Source organism: Elephantulus edwardii, unplaced genomic scaffold, assembly GCF_000299155.1.
Source record: "Elephantulus edwardii isolate Elephantulus edwardi_28Jun2011 unplaced genomic scaffold, EleEdw1.0 scaffold00017, whole genome shotgun sequence".
In the NCBI taxonomy this organism is placed as follows: Eukaryota; Metazoa; Chordata; class Mammalia; order Macroscelidea; family Macroscelididae; genus Elephantulus; species Elephantulus edwardii.
The window spans coordinates 21752019-21770281 of record NW_006399767.1 but is presented as its reverse complement, the minus strand read 5'-3'; the positions used below and the strand labels follow the sequence as shown (position 1 = coordinate 21770281).

The 18263-nt window shown below is 42.8% G+C and overlaps 1 protein-coding gene across 2 annotated transcripts in view; it reads right to left on the bottom strand.

Annotated features, from left to right (window-relative positions):
* BTBD9 (BTB (POZ) domain containing 9) overlaps positions 1-18263 on the bottom strand; it is a 553349-nt gene that overhangs the window by 25377 nt on the left and 509709 nt on the right. For both annotated transcript variants that reach the window (XM_006882022.1, XM_006882021.1), the window contains one exon: positions 6559-6637. In XM_006882022.1, coding sequence (XP_006882084.1) covers positions 6559-6637 — 79 coding nt within the window. The remainder of the gene's footprint in view (positions 1-6558; positions 6638-18263) is intronic.

Sequence of the window (18263 nt, the reverse complement as noted above, 5' to 3'; positions counted from 1 at the left end):
ACTTAACGTTCATTAATGATCCTAGCAAAGCAACAAAGGGCTAGGAAGCACCTAGAATAAATAAATAACGAATGATAATAAATAACAAATGACAAGAGATCTGTGTGAGCCCTTATCAGAGTGCCAATGGCTCAGCAGTGGGCACTAGAATTTAAACCTAAGACCCACCAGAGAATAAACAGGCTGGCATTTGCGGAATTGTTGACAGAACCCAGTGCTTAACTCTTCGGACAAGGGAGAAATCGGAAGAGGAGCTATGTCTGCCTCCTGCACGGCTCAGCAGAGCTAACCAGCAGCTGAGTGACAATGCAGGACTAACGGGTTTGCAAAATAGGCCACCCACCTTCGCGTGACTTAAGGAAGCAACAGAGACACTGCACGATTCTATCCAGGGGGGTGCGTGTGTGTGTGTGTGTGTGTGTGTGTAGAATCAATTGAAGGAAAGCAACTACAGGAGTGCAAGATGGGAAGTTAGACGTGCTGAGAGACAAACTGACATAGGCCTGCCCTCTAGTGACAGGCAGGAGAAAAAAGAAAAGCTACCCAGGAGTAGGTAGAGAGGGTGCAGAGAGTCCAAGGGTAAAGGAGAGAAAGGAGGCGTGCGAGGATCACAATCACGCCTTGTACAGGGGAGACTACAGAGCAGGAGCGGAGGGAGACAGGACGGCAGACACACTGGTGGGAAATGAAAGGCACGTATCCTAAGAAGGGGAAATAAATGATAGGGAGGATGCCAAATACACAAGGAGCAGGAGGTTAAAGGAGGGGGGTGGGGAATGGCTTCTTTAAGAAGGAAGCATTAGGGAAATTTATTGACAGAAGTTGTAAATGCAGCTAAAAAATGAAATGAATTCACTGTGGTGCAGCTCACAAAGGAAGATGAGAGGCAGATGCCAGCAGCAGACATACACTTCCCAGAGGAGAGGGATGAAATGCCGCAGGAAATCAGAAGCGTGCCAAAACAGGTGATGAAGAAATCTGAACCTCCACAGACCGCAGAGGCTGCTGTCACCACGAGTCACCTGAGAGCCGGCCTGGATCAGAGGGAAGGGACAAAATTAGCATGCAAGAGCCAGATGCTGAGCCTCCTGGACGCACGCAGGCCAGCAGCTGGAGAAAGAGACACACGTACAGTGGGGGAGAAATCCGAGTCTGTGTAAACGGAGGTCCCGCTTTCACGTGCTGCCTGCGCTCCCTCCTCTGCGCCTCACATGGCAGCAGGGCGGTGTGGAGGTCAGGAAGTATCTCATTGCCACAGCTGCACAGCTGTCAACTCACTCAGCTCCGGGTGAGGAGAAACTAATTAAGGCCTCTCGAAAAGGCCAGCAGCTCTGGCTAAGCTGGGTCTGTCCAGGCCACTTACCACCCTTTACCACAGCAGCCCACCCACTAACTCCTGGGACTGCTTCTTCCACTCAGCAAGCCACACTCTGCCTGCTAGCACCCGCTTGGACCCCTCCTCGTCCTGACAGGAAAGTCCCTGCCTGCAATAGCATTTTCTGAGAGGTGTGGCCAAAGAGTTTCTTTACCTTTCTTTCTTCTTCTCTTGTGGGAAGGTTTTACTTTGTTTTAGGGAACTCTGGTGGGCTAGTGTAAGGCACTGTGTGGTCAACCCAAAGGCTAGTGGTGTGAATCCACTGCTGCTCCTGAGGAGGAAGGGCCATCTCCCTCCATGCCATTTACAGCTTCTGGAAACCCACTGGAGGGTCAGCTGTGAGCTGGTTCTAACTTGATTGCAGATAACAACAGCAGTATTGTGGTTTAGGTAAAAATTTAGAAAACAAATTACTTTCCCATTCAACAATTTATACATTGATCATTCATGACATTTGTTAGACTCTTCTCAATGTGTCAGCACTCTCCTCATTTCTAGCTTGGGTTCCTCATTTTAATTCACCCAGTTTTCCTGTCCCTTCCTGCTTTTGTGTTTTACTTTTGGGCAAATGCTGCCTTGTTGGTCTCAAATAGCTGAATATTCTCCTCATAGCTCTTTATTTTCCAGGTCAGCCTACTGTTTGGCTGTCAGATGATAGCTGGAGATAAGTTCTAAGTCTGAAGGGCGTTCACTCTTGTCTGTCAGACCAGTAAGTCTGATTATTTTAATAACTGTTAACTTGGTTTTGGTCTCCTTTTTCTCTCACTCCACTCAGGACTTTGTATCGTGATCCTGTCCTAATCAGAGCTGTCAGCTATGGTAGTGACTAGTTCTTCAGGCCTCAGGCTAGTGGAGGCTGTGGTCTGGGTGGCCCTGTTAAGTCCTCTGAAAGAACTGTTTCCTTGAGTCTTAGGCTTTATTCACTCTCTTTTGCTCCAGATAGCAAAAAACTAACAGTTGTATCTTAGGTGGCCATTCATAAGCTGTTAAGAGCAGAGTCACCATTGACCAATGTAGGAGGCAGAACACTGTTCCTACTGACTGACTATGTGATGCTAACTGGTTTACATGGCCTCCACGACCATGGTCTCTACCTCAGCTCCAAGAGGTGGCTGGTTAGGCTAACAAGCTTTCCTGTGTCCCCTGTGTATTCTTACACATATGAATATATTTGTAGCATATACAAATGTGTAGCCACATTTCTGCTTTGGTTTCACTTTCTGTGCTAAAACCTAACTCCATGGATACTCCTTTTAGCAAAAGGTCTCTGGGCACACAAACACTTGATGGCTAGAGGGAAGCAAGTCCTGACTCTAAAAAATGAAGGTTACTAAGGGCACTTAAACAGATGCAACAATGGATTCTAACATACATACGTTGTGAGGATGGCGCAGGACTGGGACACATGTCCTTCTGTTAAAGATCAAACTGCCATGAGTAGGAAGAGCTAATGAAAACAGCATTCGGCAAAGAAACAGACTTTAGAACCCCCTGCACATTATATCTACCCCAGCCATCCGCTCAGAGTTAGAGGTGTCCTGACCCCAGCTTCTGCCAGCACAGTCTGGTCCCCATGGTCCGTGGTGCTGGGCTGTCCTAGGGACTCAGCCATGCTGGTTTCCTGACCTGACCACACCCTGCACCAATCACCACCTCCTTGGGAAGTAGGAGCAGCCTCTACTCGGCCTTCACAGTTCTCCCCCAGAGTCCTGCCTGGTGAACCCACATCATCTTCCTTTCCGTTAATGTAAACCCTGCTCTTGGAGCCTCTGAACTCTGCCACTGACTTACATACATTTCCACAGTACTCTAAGACAGAGACTTCCCTTTCCAAATGACAAATAAAACCAATTTGCCAGAATGACAGAAGGTACTGCAACCCATTAGGCTTTAGTAAAGATCGCTCTGTGGGCTTGCTATTATCTGATGCCTAGTAAACTGCAACTTTTTTGTGTGCCTTTCGTGCTCTGAGAACTATATATGGATCTTACCTTATGATGCTCTTGATTGCTTACTCTGTGGTTTAAAATACTTCCTAGTTGGCAAATCACATTGGAGCTTCTTTTTTTTTGGTGGGGGAGGTGGTGGCTTTTTTCTGATCAATAATTTATCCAATAAAGCAGTTGATCAACTTGCTTATCAGCCCACACAACAGATCACAACAGATCAGTTAATTAGTGACTGGCCAGTCAATCTAGTCAAATGAACTGGTCTAATCTCCACCCAAGTGACTGGGCCTCTGGTGCAGATATTGTTGGGAAACTTTATCAGAAGGAGAGAGAGACCTTTAACTCCAACTTCAGAGCTTCCTAATGGAAAATATGCTACATCTAAAGTAGCCTTGAAATAAAATGTCCAAATTAATTCCCCACCCTAGTCTGAATCTGGTTATAGAGGTGACTGGGTGTGGACAGAGAGCAGGGCTGGGAGGAATGCTCAACACTTTCTGAACTGAGCTGTCTCGTCATAATGTACAATTTCAGAGTCCCATGTAAGAAGGAATTTAAGATAAAATTAGTCTTTTTTGGAGGCAAAGCATTATATAGGAAATAAATGCTTATGAATCCTAAAAAATTATTTTAGTTCAATGTACTCTTACCATAAAAAAATGCAATTATTTTCCATGTTAGTAATAGATATAAAATTAATTTAAACTAGTTTTTAAAAAGAAAAAAATGGTATTTATTGGCAAAATTTTTAAAACTATGGTATTTAGTTTGGGGATCAAATATATATATATATAAACAAAATTCAAATTTACTTCTATTATTCATTTAAAAAGGAAAAGAAAAAAGACTTACGATTTGATGTTTTGATTTCTTGACTTTTGTACTTTAAAAAATATCAACTGGTTTACTTTTCTAATTTTCAGGTTTGTTTTGAAATGAATAAAAGAAAAAATTTCAGACCTCATTTACAACCTTTCCTTGGCAAGAAATGTATTGTGGCCATGAATTAGTTTTACTCTAAGTAAAAAGGCAAAGTGAATGTACATTACCACAATATTTTCATGTTTTAAAAGGTTTTTTAAAGTATCAGATCCACCATTATGAAAATTCTGATTACAAGAATTCTGTACTCAGATGTGAGAAATGACCCAAGGTGGAATGAAAATGCACAGTTCCTTGCTCAGAAAAGAGAAGAAACTTTTTTTTTTCTTTTGAAGAATCTCTCTCAGCCTGTCAGGGTGTTTTCCACTCACAAATTAATGTTGTTGGGACCTCCGGTGGCTTAGAGGTAAGAAATTGTGCTGGCAACTCAAAGGTACATGATTCGAATCTACCAGCTACTCTGAGGAAGAAAGATGGGCAGTCTCCCCCATTATGATTTACTGCCTCTGAAAAATCTGCTCAATAGTGAGCTATGAGATGGTTTGACTCTACAGTATGCAACAGCATGCTAGGCTCGGGCACGAGGAATCCCCCTGGCTAAATACAGGCCTTCCTGAGGCAGCCTGGCCCCCTCTATGATTGAGGCCCTCCCTAGACCCGGCTGGTCACGTACAAGGGGGGTGGGGGGCAAGACCACCAGGAACTGGGGAATTGAAGCTAAGAACCTGTCCTGGAAAGGCAGCGAGGAGATGGCACAAGGTAGGACCTTGAGTGAGCTGGAGTGTCAAGCCTTTGGCACATACTCTCTTGTTCCACAGGCATCACTTATAAAATTCAATTCACAGGTCAAATTACAAAGAATTTGAAGAAGACTGTGACTATAGACTTTCAAATCTCAAAGGGCAATTTCCTTTTCTGGGTACAAGGGCCTGTTCAACTGAACTATGGGTCCAAGAAGCTGGTCTTGTTTAGATCTGAAAAATGTCATGTGAATGTGAAATTACAGAACTACAACTATTTCATGTTTCTCATTTACTTTTTCATGTCAATCTTATTATTCTTTATAATTTCCTAATTATAGTGGTCCCACAGGGAGCTTAGAGGGTAAGGAGTTGCACCGCAAACCCAAAGTCAGGCAAGTTGAACCCACTAGCTGTTTCATGCGAGAAAGATGGGCAATCTCCTGTGTGATTTACAGCCTCTGAAAATCTGCTGGATGGTCAGCTCCAACTCATTGGCACGCAACAACAGTGGTCCTTCAGGGGTGTACATTACACCCATTGGGACTATCTAAAAGCAAGTGATGAGGCATCTGTAGCGCACGAGGCATCTGTAGCCAACAATAGCACGGCCATCTGCTAGAAATCAACCCTCAACACTAGTTACTTGTTTACTTAACACTCACATAAAGAACAAAATCAAGTATTAATCTATGGATTGTTCTCCTCCAGTGCTGCGACTGAATCCTGAGAAGCTTCTGTGAACCCAATGACCATCCATGCTGTGAAGGTGTCCGCATACCCACGCAAGCCGGGCACTTGGCCTGTGTAATAACAGTGCCTCATTTATATTGCAAAGTGCCTTGATCCAATGATGACAATATTGTTTCTCTACTCCCTGGGTCACTTGTCTCTTCTGATCCAGAGGAATCCAGGGTACTTCCTGGAGCTATTTGTGCTCCACAGAAAGAGGTAAGCCAGGTATGAGGACTGAACAAGTCATCTAACTACTACCAAGACTGCAACACCCATGTGTTACCAAGAGTGGGGGAAACACAGTGCCCATCACGTCTTCATTAAAACCAAAGAGGAAGGAACATCTGCAAATAGCATTTTCCATGGGAATTATTTCCTGTTCCTGGGGATCCAGGCCTGGAGGGAAGTGGCCAGAACATTAACTCAGAACGTTAATGTAGAGCCTGGTATATGATTAAGTAGAGAAATCTGGCAATGTGCACCACAGGCATGCATCACTGTGGGCAGGGGTCCTTTAAATACTATGCTCAGAGGCCAAGCGGCCTCTGAAATATCTGGCACCTTGGAGGGCTGAGGAGCAAGCCCAGAGATGAAGGATCGGGTGTTTGACCTCTCAAGGTTTCTGTGGTTGCTGATTCCCCCGAGAGGCTGGTAGGAAAAAGAAAGCAATAGAGGTTGGCTTTCATTTCTAGCGAAGAGACATCCAGAAATGATAATGATATCCCCACTGTGCAGAAGCAGGACTCTCTTCTGTACCAAGCTGTCTGAACAACAGGCCATTAGCGGGCAGAACAAACAGTTCCACTTAACTCAAGATGTAGCATTTACCTGTACATCACAAAATATCACCACCTCTTTCAGGAAGGGAGACCCTTACCTCGTTTGCTGTGTTGTGGGTTCCAACAATTCGGATGAAGGAGGCGGGCTGTCTTTCAAAAGTCACTGACTGCCAGGACCTGTGAAAGGAAGCATAACCACGTGCCAGGTTAGACGGTGCAGTCAACCCTACTGACAGCTGAAGCCCTACGGAAGCCATGTTCACTGAGGAGGGAGAAAATAACACACTGTTTCTACTTAGAAACCTATAGCCCTGTCAACAAAGGCACCTCGATCTGCTGCTGAATGTGACTGAGGATTCTGATAAAGCCTTCATAAACAGCACAAAGTGCAGACCAACTTTACGTGAGACAAGTACGTGGACAAATAGAAAGCCATCAAGGTTGGCTGGAGTTTATAACATACATTTCCTGATCTGCAAAATCAGGCCATGAGAGGAATGCCAATAGCCTGGACATAGTAACTCAGAGGATATGCCTGAACAGGGTCTCCCTGGGGCATGGGCTGCCCAACTGGGCAGAGTTCCTCTCAGTGCAGGGTTCTGGGAGGAATCAGAGAATGAAGCAGGGCAGGAAAGCAGGCTGAGCAGGGCAAGGGGAAGCCAGTGGAGTCTAGCACTTGCCCCTGGGGAGGAAGGCTCACTGCTGTAGTCTGAACTATGGACTCTTCAGCCTAAAGTCCAGGCCCCATCACTGTCCTTCCTGTTTCTATACAAGAGGTCTATTTTCAGGACCAGCTAGTCTCTGCAGTGACTCAAAAGTAGCCCAAATACTTGAAGCAATTCTTCAGCCGGCCTAGGTCAGACCAGCTCACTTAAAACCCAGGCCAAGAGGCCCCACACAAACCCTGAGGAAAGGAGCCCTGTTCTTGGTTTAACGCTCAGCAGCTCATCAGAATGCACTGGAGGAGTGTATGGCACCCACGACTGTAAACTTCAATAATATTTCCTATAATAAATGTGAGGAGTTCACAGTTGTTGCCACCCCTCCTCCGCTCACACAGTGGAAATGCCAGCTGCTGGGAAGCTGTTGCCTGTAATTGTCTAATTACCAAGTAATGCTACCAAAGAAAATAGATGTATTTGCAGTTTGCTTGGTTTCAGGTGTTTCATCTTCTCTCTCACCACAAACCTCCCACTGAGACTGATTCACTGCTGCCTGGACACCGGTCCCCTTAAGGTCATTAAAAAGTCATTACCAACCTATGTGCTTAGTCTGTGCCTCGGAAAGCAGTTTTCTGGCAACAGAATCAGAAAAAAAAAAAAACAAAACCAAACCCACCCTTTCTTGGTAAAAATGCTATTACTCAGACATGAAGGTGATGCCACTGGACCATCTATGGGGCTTGATCTATTTGCTCACCGGGGGACTCTTTTCTTCTAGCTCCAGCCAGGCGAATATTAGTAGGGGAAGCTATCAGGTTCCAGTGGGGCTTCCTCAAAGTCCTGGGTGTCCATGGGCCTGACCATCCCTGCTGATCTGAATGTGTAACTGAGTACAGACCATGTCCCTCCTCCAGGTCAGAGGCCTGTCTCTGGCTGAGGTTCACACTGTGTGGTTTGTTAGCACTCAGTCCTCATTCCCAAAGGAATCCACAGCACACACAGAGGCTGGTCCGTGGCCTGCTTCTCAGACCACCCCTCCAGAAAAGAGAAACATGACAAGTGAGAATCCTGTTGCCTACTATTAGGTCCGAGTTACAGTTTCATCAAAAGGACTGGTTTCAATAGAGAGGAGGTAGAGGAGTCACAGATAAGTCCTCTGTACTTCTAAGCTTTCTAAAGATCTCTGTAAAAAAACCACAATCATTAAGCGATTATGAACATAAAAGTATAAATGTACACTTCTAAGCTCAGTCCTCAGCAACACGCTCATGGTTCTGAATGTACAGGCAGTCCTAGACTTACAGGCCTCGTGGGTCAACCCCCATCCTCCACAAGGGGTCATGTAGGAGGTGAGTCCTTTTCTGAGCCTTGTCTTGGACAAAGCCAAAGCTGGAACCCCAGGTCCCTGTTCTCATTTTCACAATTTCTTCTCCATCGTTCCCCACATCCCCTAGCCCAGGTATACCCAATGGGCTCAAGGCTTTGGCGCTATTGCCTCTGGCTTCTGCTTAGGGAAGCAGGGCTGGCAGGCTGGCAGCCTGAGCAGGAGGGAGCATTTGTGGAGTAATAAGATCATAAGGTCTCAATTTAATACCAATCCTCCATTACATTGCATTAATATCTAATCACATTAGAGTTCATTTTCACTAACACAGCCAGAGAGTTGGATATATTTCATTTTCAGCAAAACTGGATACCAACCCAAGGACCAGAGTATTTGCATGAAGGAAAGTTGGTTGGTCAGGATGAGGTAATGGCTATCTCTCTCTCCTCAAATATCAGACTCAATTTCCTCTGAGCTGCTTTTAAACAACTTTAACAGCTTCTCGGTAGAGAAATGATAAGGTGGCCCTGGAAAAGGCATCTCCATATTGGAACCACATTTGTGCAATCTCAGAAGACAATGCCTCAGCTGAGATTTCACATGGCCAAGAAGCTCCCACCATTTAGCCCGTGCAAAACCTTGGCTGCTTTTTGTTGTTGTTATTGTTGTCAAGCTTCATTCATAGCTACACAAATATTCCTACTCACTAACTACTCAGAATCTCTTCTTTAGCAGACAACATGTCCAGGAAAACACCCAGAGCATCAGAAGCACAGAACCCACTTAACTCAGAGCTGTAATTGGGGGATGCAAGGAAGGACATCTGAATAAGAACGATGAGTGTCAGAAGAGAAATGTGGCCTTTGCTTTTGAAAAGCTTCCTTTAGAACAAGCCAACTAAGGAACCCACCTATGACACAATGCCCCAGGCCTGCCACTCTTTGGCGTTCTAGTGACAGGCAAATCCTCACCCTTTCCTGAACTGGAGTTTCCTGATTGCCAAGGGAAATAATATCATTATTCTGGGCAATGAAATGCATCCAGAATTACATCAAATTGCAAATACAAATACATATGTGTATCAGTACACATAATCATTCAAAATTAAGTATCTATAAAAATTTCTGTCCAATGTTGACTCAGATTTTAGCTTTTGATGAGTTACAAGAGATATTTAGTATACTTCCAGGCACTGGTTGAAGTCTATACAGTGTATACTTATCTTTCCTAAGGCTTTTAGCATGATGCAAACATGCAGCCAGTGCTGTAACATTGTTGTTGTTGCTGTGTACAGTTGAGTTGGAACCGACCTGTAGCTGACCCTCCAGTGGGTGTTCAGAGGCAGTTAATCACATGAGAGGAGATTGTCCATCCTTCTCCCACAGAACAGCTGGTGGCCTCGAGCTGTGTGACTCTGGGATTGTAGTGCAGCTTCTTGCCACTAGCTCACCAGAGTTCCCTGTTGTAACGTTACTGTGACAATTATTTCCTCCAGTGTGGAGATAGTCATTGGGATGACCACCAAGACAGTATGTTTTAGTTCTGGCCATTTTACTCCCCAGGGCATAGAATACCATAGTTAGCAGCATGTGCTCTGAAGTCAGGCTGCCTGAGTTTGACTTTCAGTTTTGTCACTTTTGCCAGCTATGTGACCCTATGCAAGTGGCTTAATCTTTCTGGAGCTCAGCTTCCTATATTAATTTTTGTGGTGAAGATTAAACTGAAAACAATGTGTATGAACTTTATTAACTTTGTATGTAAACCAATATAAAATAATAAAAAAGTAAAGTATCTTGGATAGCACAGGCATATACTACGAGCTAAAAAAAAATTTTTTAGTATGTATTACTTTATTATTGTTTTTACTACTACTACAATTAAAATAGGCTTGGAAGCAGGAGTGGCATCCACTTCCAAAATCGTTGCCTCCAGAGAGTCTATGAACTTGGAGAAACGATGAAAGTTATACAAGTGTTCAGATCTTTCGTTCATAGGGTTGCTATTAGTCATCTATGACTCCATGGCATACAACAACAACTACTACAATTACCATTCAGCCAAAGGAACATGGAGAAGACATGGTGCCTCTTTAGGCCACAAGGAAGCTAGCTGCATAATTTCCTGAGCACATTCAAGTTTACACTGTGTGACTGACTTAGTAGCACAGAAGTTCCCAGGGGCAGGCAAGGCATTCCCATCAGCCCCTGTTTCTTTGAATTAGACAGTAGCTGAGCTGTGATAGAATTAAGCAAGTATTTGTTGGCTATACTCCTCAGCTTGACACCTGTTAGGTGCCGGGGGGGGTGGGGATCCACGTGAGATGTAGCGCCCACTCTCAAGAAGTTTATACTCTCACTGGGGGGATTAGTTGTCCTTTCATGAATTAATTAGAGAATAACATAGACAGGATAGTAATCTCACGTACAAACTGGGAGTATTCCAAAACTTCCTTGTAATTGGTTGTATGAAACTTGGAAGCAATTTTTCCAGAGAAGTAAAGCTACAAATTTTAAATGCCTTCTAGGACCACCTATAAAACTCTATTTAACCCATAATGAAGCTGAAATACTGTATATATAGTTAGAGTTAAAATAAAAAAGGAAGGAAAAAAATTCTCTTGTTGCCATAGTAGTAATTAAACCAGACAGAAAAACAAGGGATTTAAAGCAATTTCTCGAAAACTACTGTTTGATGAATAAGGATTTAATTTGCAATATATACAAAAACCACAGAGATGTGACCGGAACACAGTTGGTGGTCTGTTAATAAGAAGAATGAAAAACTGGGCCAGAACTTGCCATCTGAAAAGCTTCTCTTATTTTCAGACCACTGTGTGCTTAACAAAGTACTACTCAGCCATGATCTAGCTATTCTTAGTGTTCCCCATGCAATCTACTAGGTGGGTAGGCTGCCAACTCTGATACCATTTCTCAGGGGAGGAAACTGAGGCAAAGGCACAACCAGGAGCTAGAGATATAGTGTCAGCATCAGATGTCAGATTTAAAGTCCGTTGGTTGCTCTGCTCCAAAGAAGAACTTTCAGATCACTTAGATGCGGGAGCACTGAGTACCCATTTTCACACCAATTTAATTTTTCTCGGCTCCCAAAATATGACTGATGCCTCCTTATGTAGGCATCTCTTTCACGACTTTAAGGCTAGCGGCACGGGATCTCTCAAACACATTCTCATTCTCTCTCTTAAACTTATATACACACTCCCCACAAACTGACCTTAGGCAAACATCAGTCCCAAAGTCTCAGTTTCCTATGAGGCCTTTAGAAGTGTGAGGATTAAATAAGGAAATACAAATTGGCACAAGGTAAAGACAGAATAACCTTGGTACAGTGATAACCTTCTGATTCACACATATGGCAAACTAGAAAAGAAAACGGAGTCAGTGGTTGCTTTTTTTCTACATATAGATCAATACAGGTAGATTAAAAGAACGCAAATCAACCAGTTCAGATTACACAGAGATAGAAAAGAGGTGTGGAGGTACTGATTTTACAGAGGTAACAGACCAGGTTGAATTTGTATAGTTCAGGAAAAAGTTTTGGGAAGGGATCAGTGATATGTACATTGAAAATTTAGTGAATCATGTGTATACAGAAAATGAAGTTGTGTTTAACTGTGGGAAAAACAAGTGACAGAGTAAAGGAAAATATTCATAGTTCACTACATAGTTTAGAGCTGCATAGTACTTCCATAATCATGACGATGGTGACACTGAATATTGACTCAAAGAAAACTGACCTAACTAGAAGTGGGAGGATGGAGGACAAGGAAGAGTGTGTGCACACATGCAAGAGGGCAGGGGGACAAAGCAGGGGACAACGTTGTTTCAGTAAGAGAAATAAGAAACAGCAAAAGCGGCAGCAGCATATGGTTAAGAAACATGAAGGTACGAACAAAAAGAAAGGGCTAAAAGAGATGAACGCTCTTCAAGATCTAAAAGCTTGCTCTCACTAAACGCTTGTTGTATAAGCTTGAGGAGGGGCATGGGCACTTTCACACACTGCTGGAGGAAGTAGAAACGGACAGACCTCAAAACTAGCAAAATTTTAAATGTACATATCCTCAGAGCCAGCAATTCCTCCTGTGCTAATTTAGTTTATGATATCCTCCCAGCATGGTAAAGCCTCAGGAACAAAGGACTGCACTACAGAACTGTGTGAACTGAAAGAGAGAAGAAATCACCAAATGTCCACCACTTAAGGAAGTGACGAAGGAGATTTTAGTTCATATCAAGCCAAGGCAAGAAGAGGCCACAGCACCAGGGGTATCACTGCTGATGTCAGATGATGCCTGAAAGCAAAGGATAGCAAAAGGATGTCTGTTTGTGTTTTATTGACTATGCAAGGGCATTTGACTATGTAGATCCTAACAAATAGTGGCTATCACTGAGAAGAATGGGAATCCTAGAACACTTAATTGTACTAAAATGAACTGAACAAGGGGACGCTGCATGGTACAAAATCAAGGGTGTGTGTCAGGGTTGTACCCGTTCTCCACACTAATTCAATCTGTACTGAACAAATAATTAGTGAAGCCAGACTCTACGAAGAAGAATACGGGGATCAGGACAGGAGGAAGACTCATCAATAACCTGTGTTATGAAGATGATATAACTTTGCTTGCTCAAAGTGAGTGTGATATGAAACGTCTGCTGCAGAAGATAAAGGATCACAGCCTTTGATATTATATCTCACTATCAAAGGTCTTCACTGTAGACGAACAGTCAACATTATGACAGATGAAGAAAGGACTGAAGTTGTCAAAGATTTCATCTTCCTTGGATGAACAATCAACACCCTTGTGCCAGCAGACCTACGAAATCAGGAGATGTATCGCACTGTATAAGTCTGCTGTCAGGGGCCTCTCCAAAATGATGAAGAGCAATGATATCAGCTTGAAGGTACACCCAATTCAGGCCATGGTCTTCTCAATATCTGCTATGGATCAGAGAGCTGGACAACGAATAAGGATGACAGAAGAAGTGACTGATGTCTTTGAGTTACGATGTTGGAGAAGAGTACAGAATATACCATGGACTGCCAAAAGAACAGGTGTATCTTGGAAAAAGTGTAGCCAGAGTGCTCCTTGGATAGAGAAGCTTCATCTTTGGTATTCTGGACATGGAGCTGGGCGAGGTTATTCCTTGAAATGGGACACTGTGCTTGGAAAGATACAGGGTCAGCAAAGGAGAGGAAAACTCTCAATGAGACAGATATGGTGAATTCAGCAATGGGCTCTAGTGTGTCAGAGATGATGAGGATGGCCAAGATAGGGCTATGAGTCATACTTCACTTGACAGCAGCTAACGACAATATCCCTAAAATAAGGAGCTCGGGTAGTACAGTATATGATGTGCTGGGCCGTTAACTCTGAGGTCAGTAGTTTGAATACACTAGGTGTTGTTTAGGAGAAAGATGGGCAATGTTCTTCTGTCAAGGACTACTGCCTCAGAAACCTGATGGAAGGTCACAGTGAGTCAATATTGATTCAACTTGATAGCAATTGGTTTTGGATCCCTAAAATGAAAGACTATGCAGCTGTTGAGAGAGAGAGAGAGAAACTGAAGAGATTGCATGGTATAGATAAACTGTTATTTAAAAAAGAAAGACTCTGGGGTATCCATGAGGTCTGCAACATTCTCTGCCCACCCCCCACCCCACCGCAGAAGGCTTAATTTGTTTTTTCACAATGTTTGAAGCTGCCTGCTTTCTTGACATTATGTGAAGCTTTTCTTGATAAATGTTAGGCCGTTTCTATAAGCCTGCTTAAATTGTCAGTGGTTCTTGTCTTTATGATGTTACTGATCAGTTGACAGATTAAAATGTTCACCTGTGGGGTGAGCCACTTAATCTACCGCAAGTCCTTCCTGGGAAAATTTGCCTTACCTACAGATATTGAGATGGCCAATATAAAAATGACACATGAAAAAAAATGCTCAAAATCACTGGCAATAAGAGAGATGCAAATAAAAAACAAAATGATATACCATCTTACTCCAGTAGCGGTGGAAAAGTTTAGTAAGGCAGCAAGCAACAAACGCTGGAGAGGATATGGGAGGTTGGAACTCTCATATACTGTTGGTGAAATTGTAAAATGATGCAACCACTCTGAAAGACAGTTTGGCATTTCCTCAGAAAGTTGACCATAGAGACTCTGTATGACCCAGCTATTGCACTACTAGGAATATACCCCAAGGAAATTAGAGCTGAGACACTAATGGAGATTTGTACACCAATGTTCACAGCAGCATTATTCACCATCACAAGAACATGGAAACAGCCCAAATGTCCAACCACAACTGAAAGGATTGAGAAACTATTGTACATTCACATAACAGAATACTATGCAGCACTCAGGAGCAACAATTTTGAAAAATACTACATAATTTGGGAGAGACTGGAGAACATGATGCTGAGTTAAACTCAGTCTCATAAGGACAAGTACTGTGTGAGATCATTATTGTAAAAATAGAAGGATAACTAGTAAAAACATGTACAGGAACTCAAAGGGATGAGGGGTAGGAGCGGAGGGGTAAGAATGGGTAGCAGTGAAATCACAGGGTTGCACAGTTCAGTGGGAGTAGGAAGGGGTGGGAAGGAAATGGGAAGGATCTGAGTGAAAAGACAGGGTAAGATGGACAAAGTCCAATGGTGATTAACTTTATACAATATAATGCATGAGAATGATTTCATGTGACACAATATGAATGAGAAATAGTGTGAAACACAATGTATATGAACTCTGTAAGAAGAAAGAAAGAGAGAGGCAGGGAAGGAAGGAAAGAAGGAATAGATAGAAAGGAAGAAAGAAGACAGGTGAGAACAGAAAAATAACCCTACTAACTTACTGCACAGTGGAACAACTCTTAACTGAAAGGTCAGCAGTTCAAATACACCAGCTCCTTCATGAGAGAAATCTGATGGAGGGTTTGATGGAGAGTTTAGAATTGATTCAACAGGAATGGATATTTATGTGTAAATATTGATGGAGGAGCTGAGTGGGAGAAAGACCTTCCACTATACAGCCACACAGTGCATTCTACTTATTATTGTACTTTGCAGATACTGTGGGGTTTTTTAAATTTTTTTTTTTTTTTTTTATAAACTGTGGCAAAGCTGTATCAATTGAGTCAACGGGATCATTTTTCCAACAGCAAATGCTTACTTCATGTCTGTGTCACACTCTGGTAATTTTCCACAATATTTCAAACTTTTTCAGAATGCTTAATCACACAGTTGGCAGACTATGGTATAGTGTAAACATAACTTTTGTATGCACGAGGAAATAAGAAAAATTTACATGACTCGCTTTACTGTAATATTCACAATTATGTCATTTCCACTTCTCTCAGTGTTATAGTTTAGAACAGAACATACAATATCTCTGAAGTATGCCTATATTATTTTTTAATGTTTTTAAAATGTTTTAAGCTGTATTTAATGTACTTAATCTCAATATGTTTAAGAGAATTTAAAATATTTTAAAATGTTATTATCATTCTACCACCACTTCAAAATACTATTTAAAAAAAATAAACAAGGAAATTCTTACCTCTGAGGAGTGGGACTCAGGAAAAGAAGAGTGAAATAGGAGGCTGAATGATTTTGTTACAGGCCTTCGGGTTTTACTTGACTTTTCAAACTACATACATATGTAACTTAGGTGAAAAAGTATTAAGTTTTTTTAAAAAAGGCAGAGCCAAGAAAGGGAAAAAGGTCCTGTGATATCTGGAAGTGGAAAGGGTACATAGGGAACATATTTATTTATAGCCTTTGGGAGCAGAGCTGGAAGGCAAACACAAGCTGCTGGGGAAGATTCCAGTAAAGAGAGGAAACAATAAAGGCTGTCCCCTGTCAACTGAACACACAGCAATGACGGCGACGTTGTCTCCGAGCTGTGTGGCGCTGAGACGTGACAGGTATAAAAGGCCGTCGAGACTCGCCTGGAGATCCCTCTGACAGTTCTTTATGAGCAAGCTCACCTTGCCCCTGCAGCCACATGCTTCCCTCCAAGCACGCTGTTCTTATTGTCTGCCTTGTTGTTGTGATGGTGCAAGGACTACATTCATCTTGAATCATATCTAAAGATGACCTATGGAATGGAATGTGTGGGAGAGCGCTTTTCCACAATACTGAGTAAAGTGGGAATTATTTCAACAACTCTCACACTGGGCCTCTTGTTGTTCCCATGAGGGTTCCCACCTCGCTTATCCTGGGACTCCTACTTGCTCACTGCAGACAGCCAGAGAATAGATTCCATACACAGAGATGTAGTCAGCTGGGACTCTGGTTAGTCTCCTCCAAAGCACCTTTGTATCCACACCTAGGAGGTCTGGGTGTGCAGGTCTGAATGTCTACTCTGGTACCTTGGAATAAGTTCTCTTGTTCAGTAGAATATTTAACTGGGTCTTATATCTGTCCTACTGCCCCAACTTACAGAGAGTTCCGGCCTGGTTCTATTCACTCTGTTCATTTAACAAACATTTACAAGAATTCTTTATGTGCCAGGCTTAGAAAAGAAATACTACTTTTATCTAACTTAACTGCATACCTGAGGCAGCAGAAGCCAGGTATATTTAATAACCTTCTGGTGCATGCTAATCAGCTGAACACTTAAGTAAAAAGAATGGGGTGGCATGGGGATGGCTGCATCTGACCTCTATTTAAACCCTACAAAAGGGAATAGTCTCAACCAGCAACACTCACAATGCAAAACCAAGTCCCATAAGGTCAGATATGGCATCCACACTTCCAGTTTTACTTCTATTAATTGCAACACCAAACATTCTATTCTACTACTGAGTCCAAAATCTGTTGGAGTGGCCAGACAGAACTCATAGAACCATTCTCACGGTTATGAAGTTAAGTAGGGACATTAACAGGGTTAGAATTCAGGTTGGCAACAGGCTATAACCCTTCAGTTAGGGTAGTTTTTCAAGTGTGCGTACAGTCCTTTGACCTTCAGCCTCACAGCTCAGGTTAGTGATACCATGTTATCATAGTCCTGTCAATTATGGTGTCTCTCCTCAGTCCTCTACCAAGTTTAGGTAAAGGCCTCTGGCTCAGTTTCCATGGGGCAGCATTCTCATGTCATGTCAGTCTCTGGTTTTCTGCTGAGGCTGCTGCTGCTGCTCTTGTGTGGTCCTGGTACGACTGCATCAGGAATTTCTGACCCAGAAGGACAAGTACTATACCCTCTAATTCCTCTTCCTTGCCAGTAGGTAGACTCCCATCTTTACTAGGGGATTGGGGAAATGGACCAATCCCATCATGAGTTGTTTATACAGTCCCTATTTCAAGTTCCTGCCCAATCCGGTTGTGAAAGTCAAGGGCAATGGCTAGGAAAGCCATTTCAAACAAAAAAAAATTCCTGACATGATTGAGATTAAATATATAAAAAGGGAAATCCACAGACACACTTTGCTGGTTTATTGCTTATTTAAAAAAATTCTCTGTTAGTCAACTCAATGTCATTTAGCAACATGAAATCATTTAAAAGTTGGGTGATTTCACATGAAAACAGGTATTTCAGATTTTTCTTGACAATTAGAAGATCTGGCATTCCTGGGTCTCCCTTCCTGCAAAGTAACAGCCTGCTGGAGTTGAGAAGATAACCGCACTGTTCTGGCCTGCTTCGCTCTCTCACACCTCCAGTCTCAGAGGAGTAGCCTGGTTCTTCCTCCATTTCAATTAACAAAAGAAAGTAAAAAAAAAAAATCCCTCACAACTGGTCACCCAGCAATATGGTGATAAATGAAGAAAAGGCGGATGCTGTCAAGAATTTCATATTCTTGGATACACA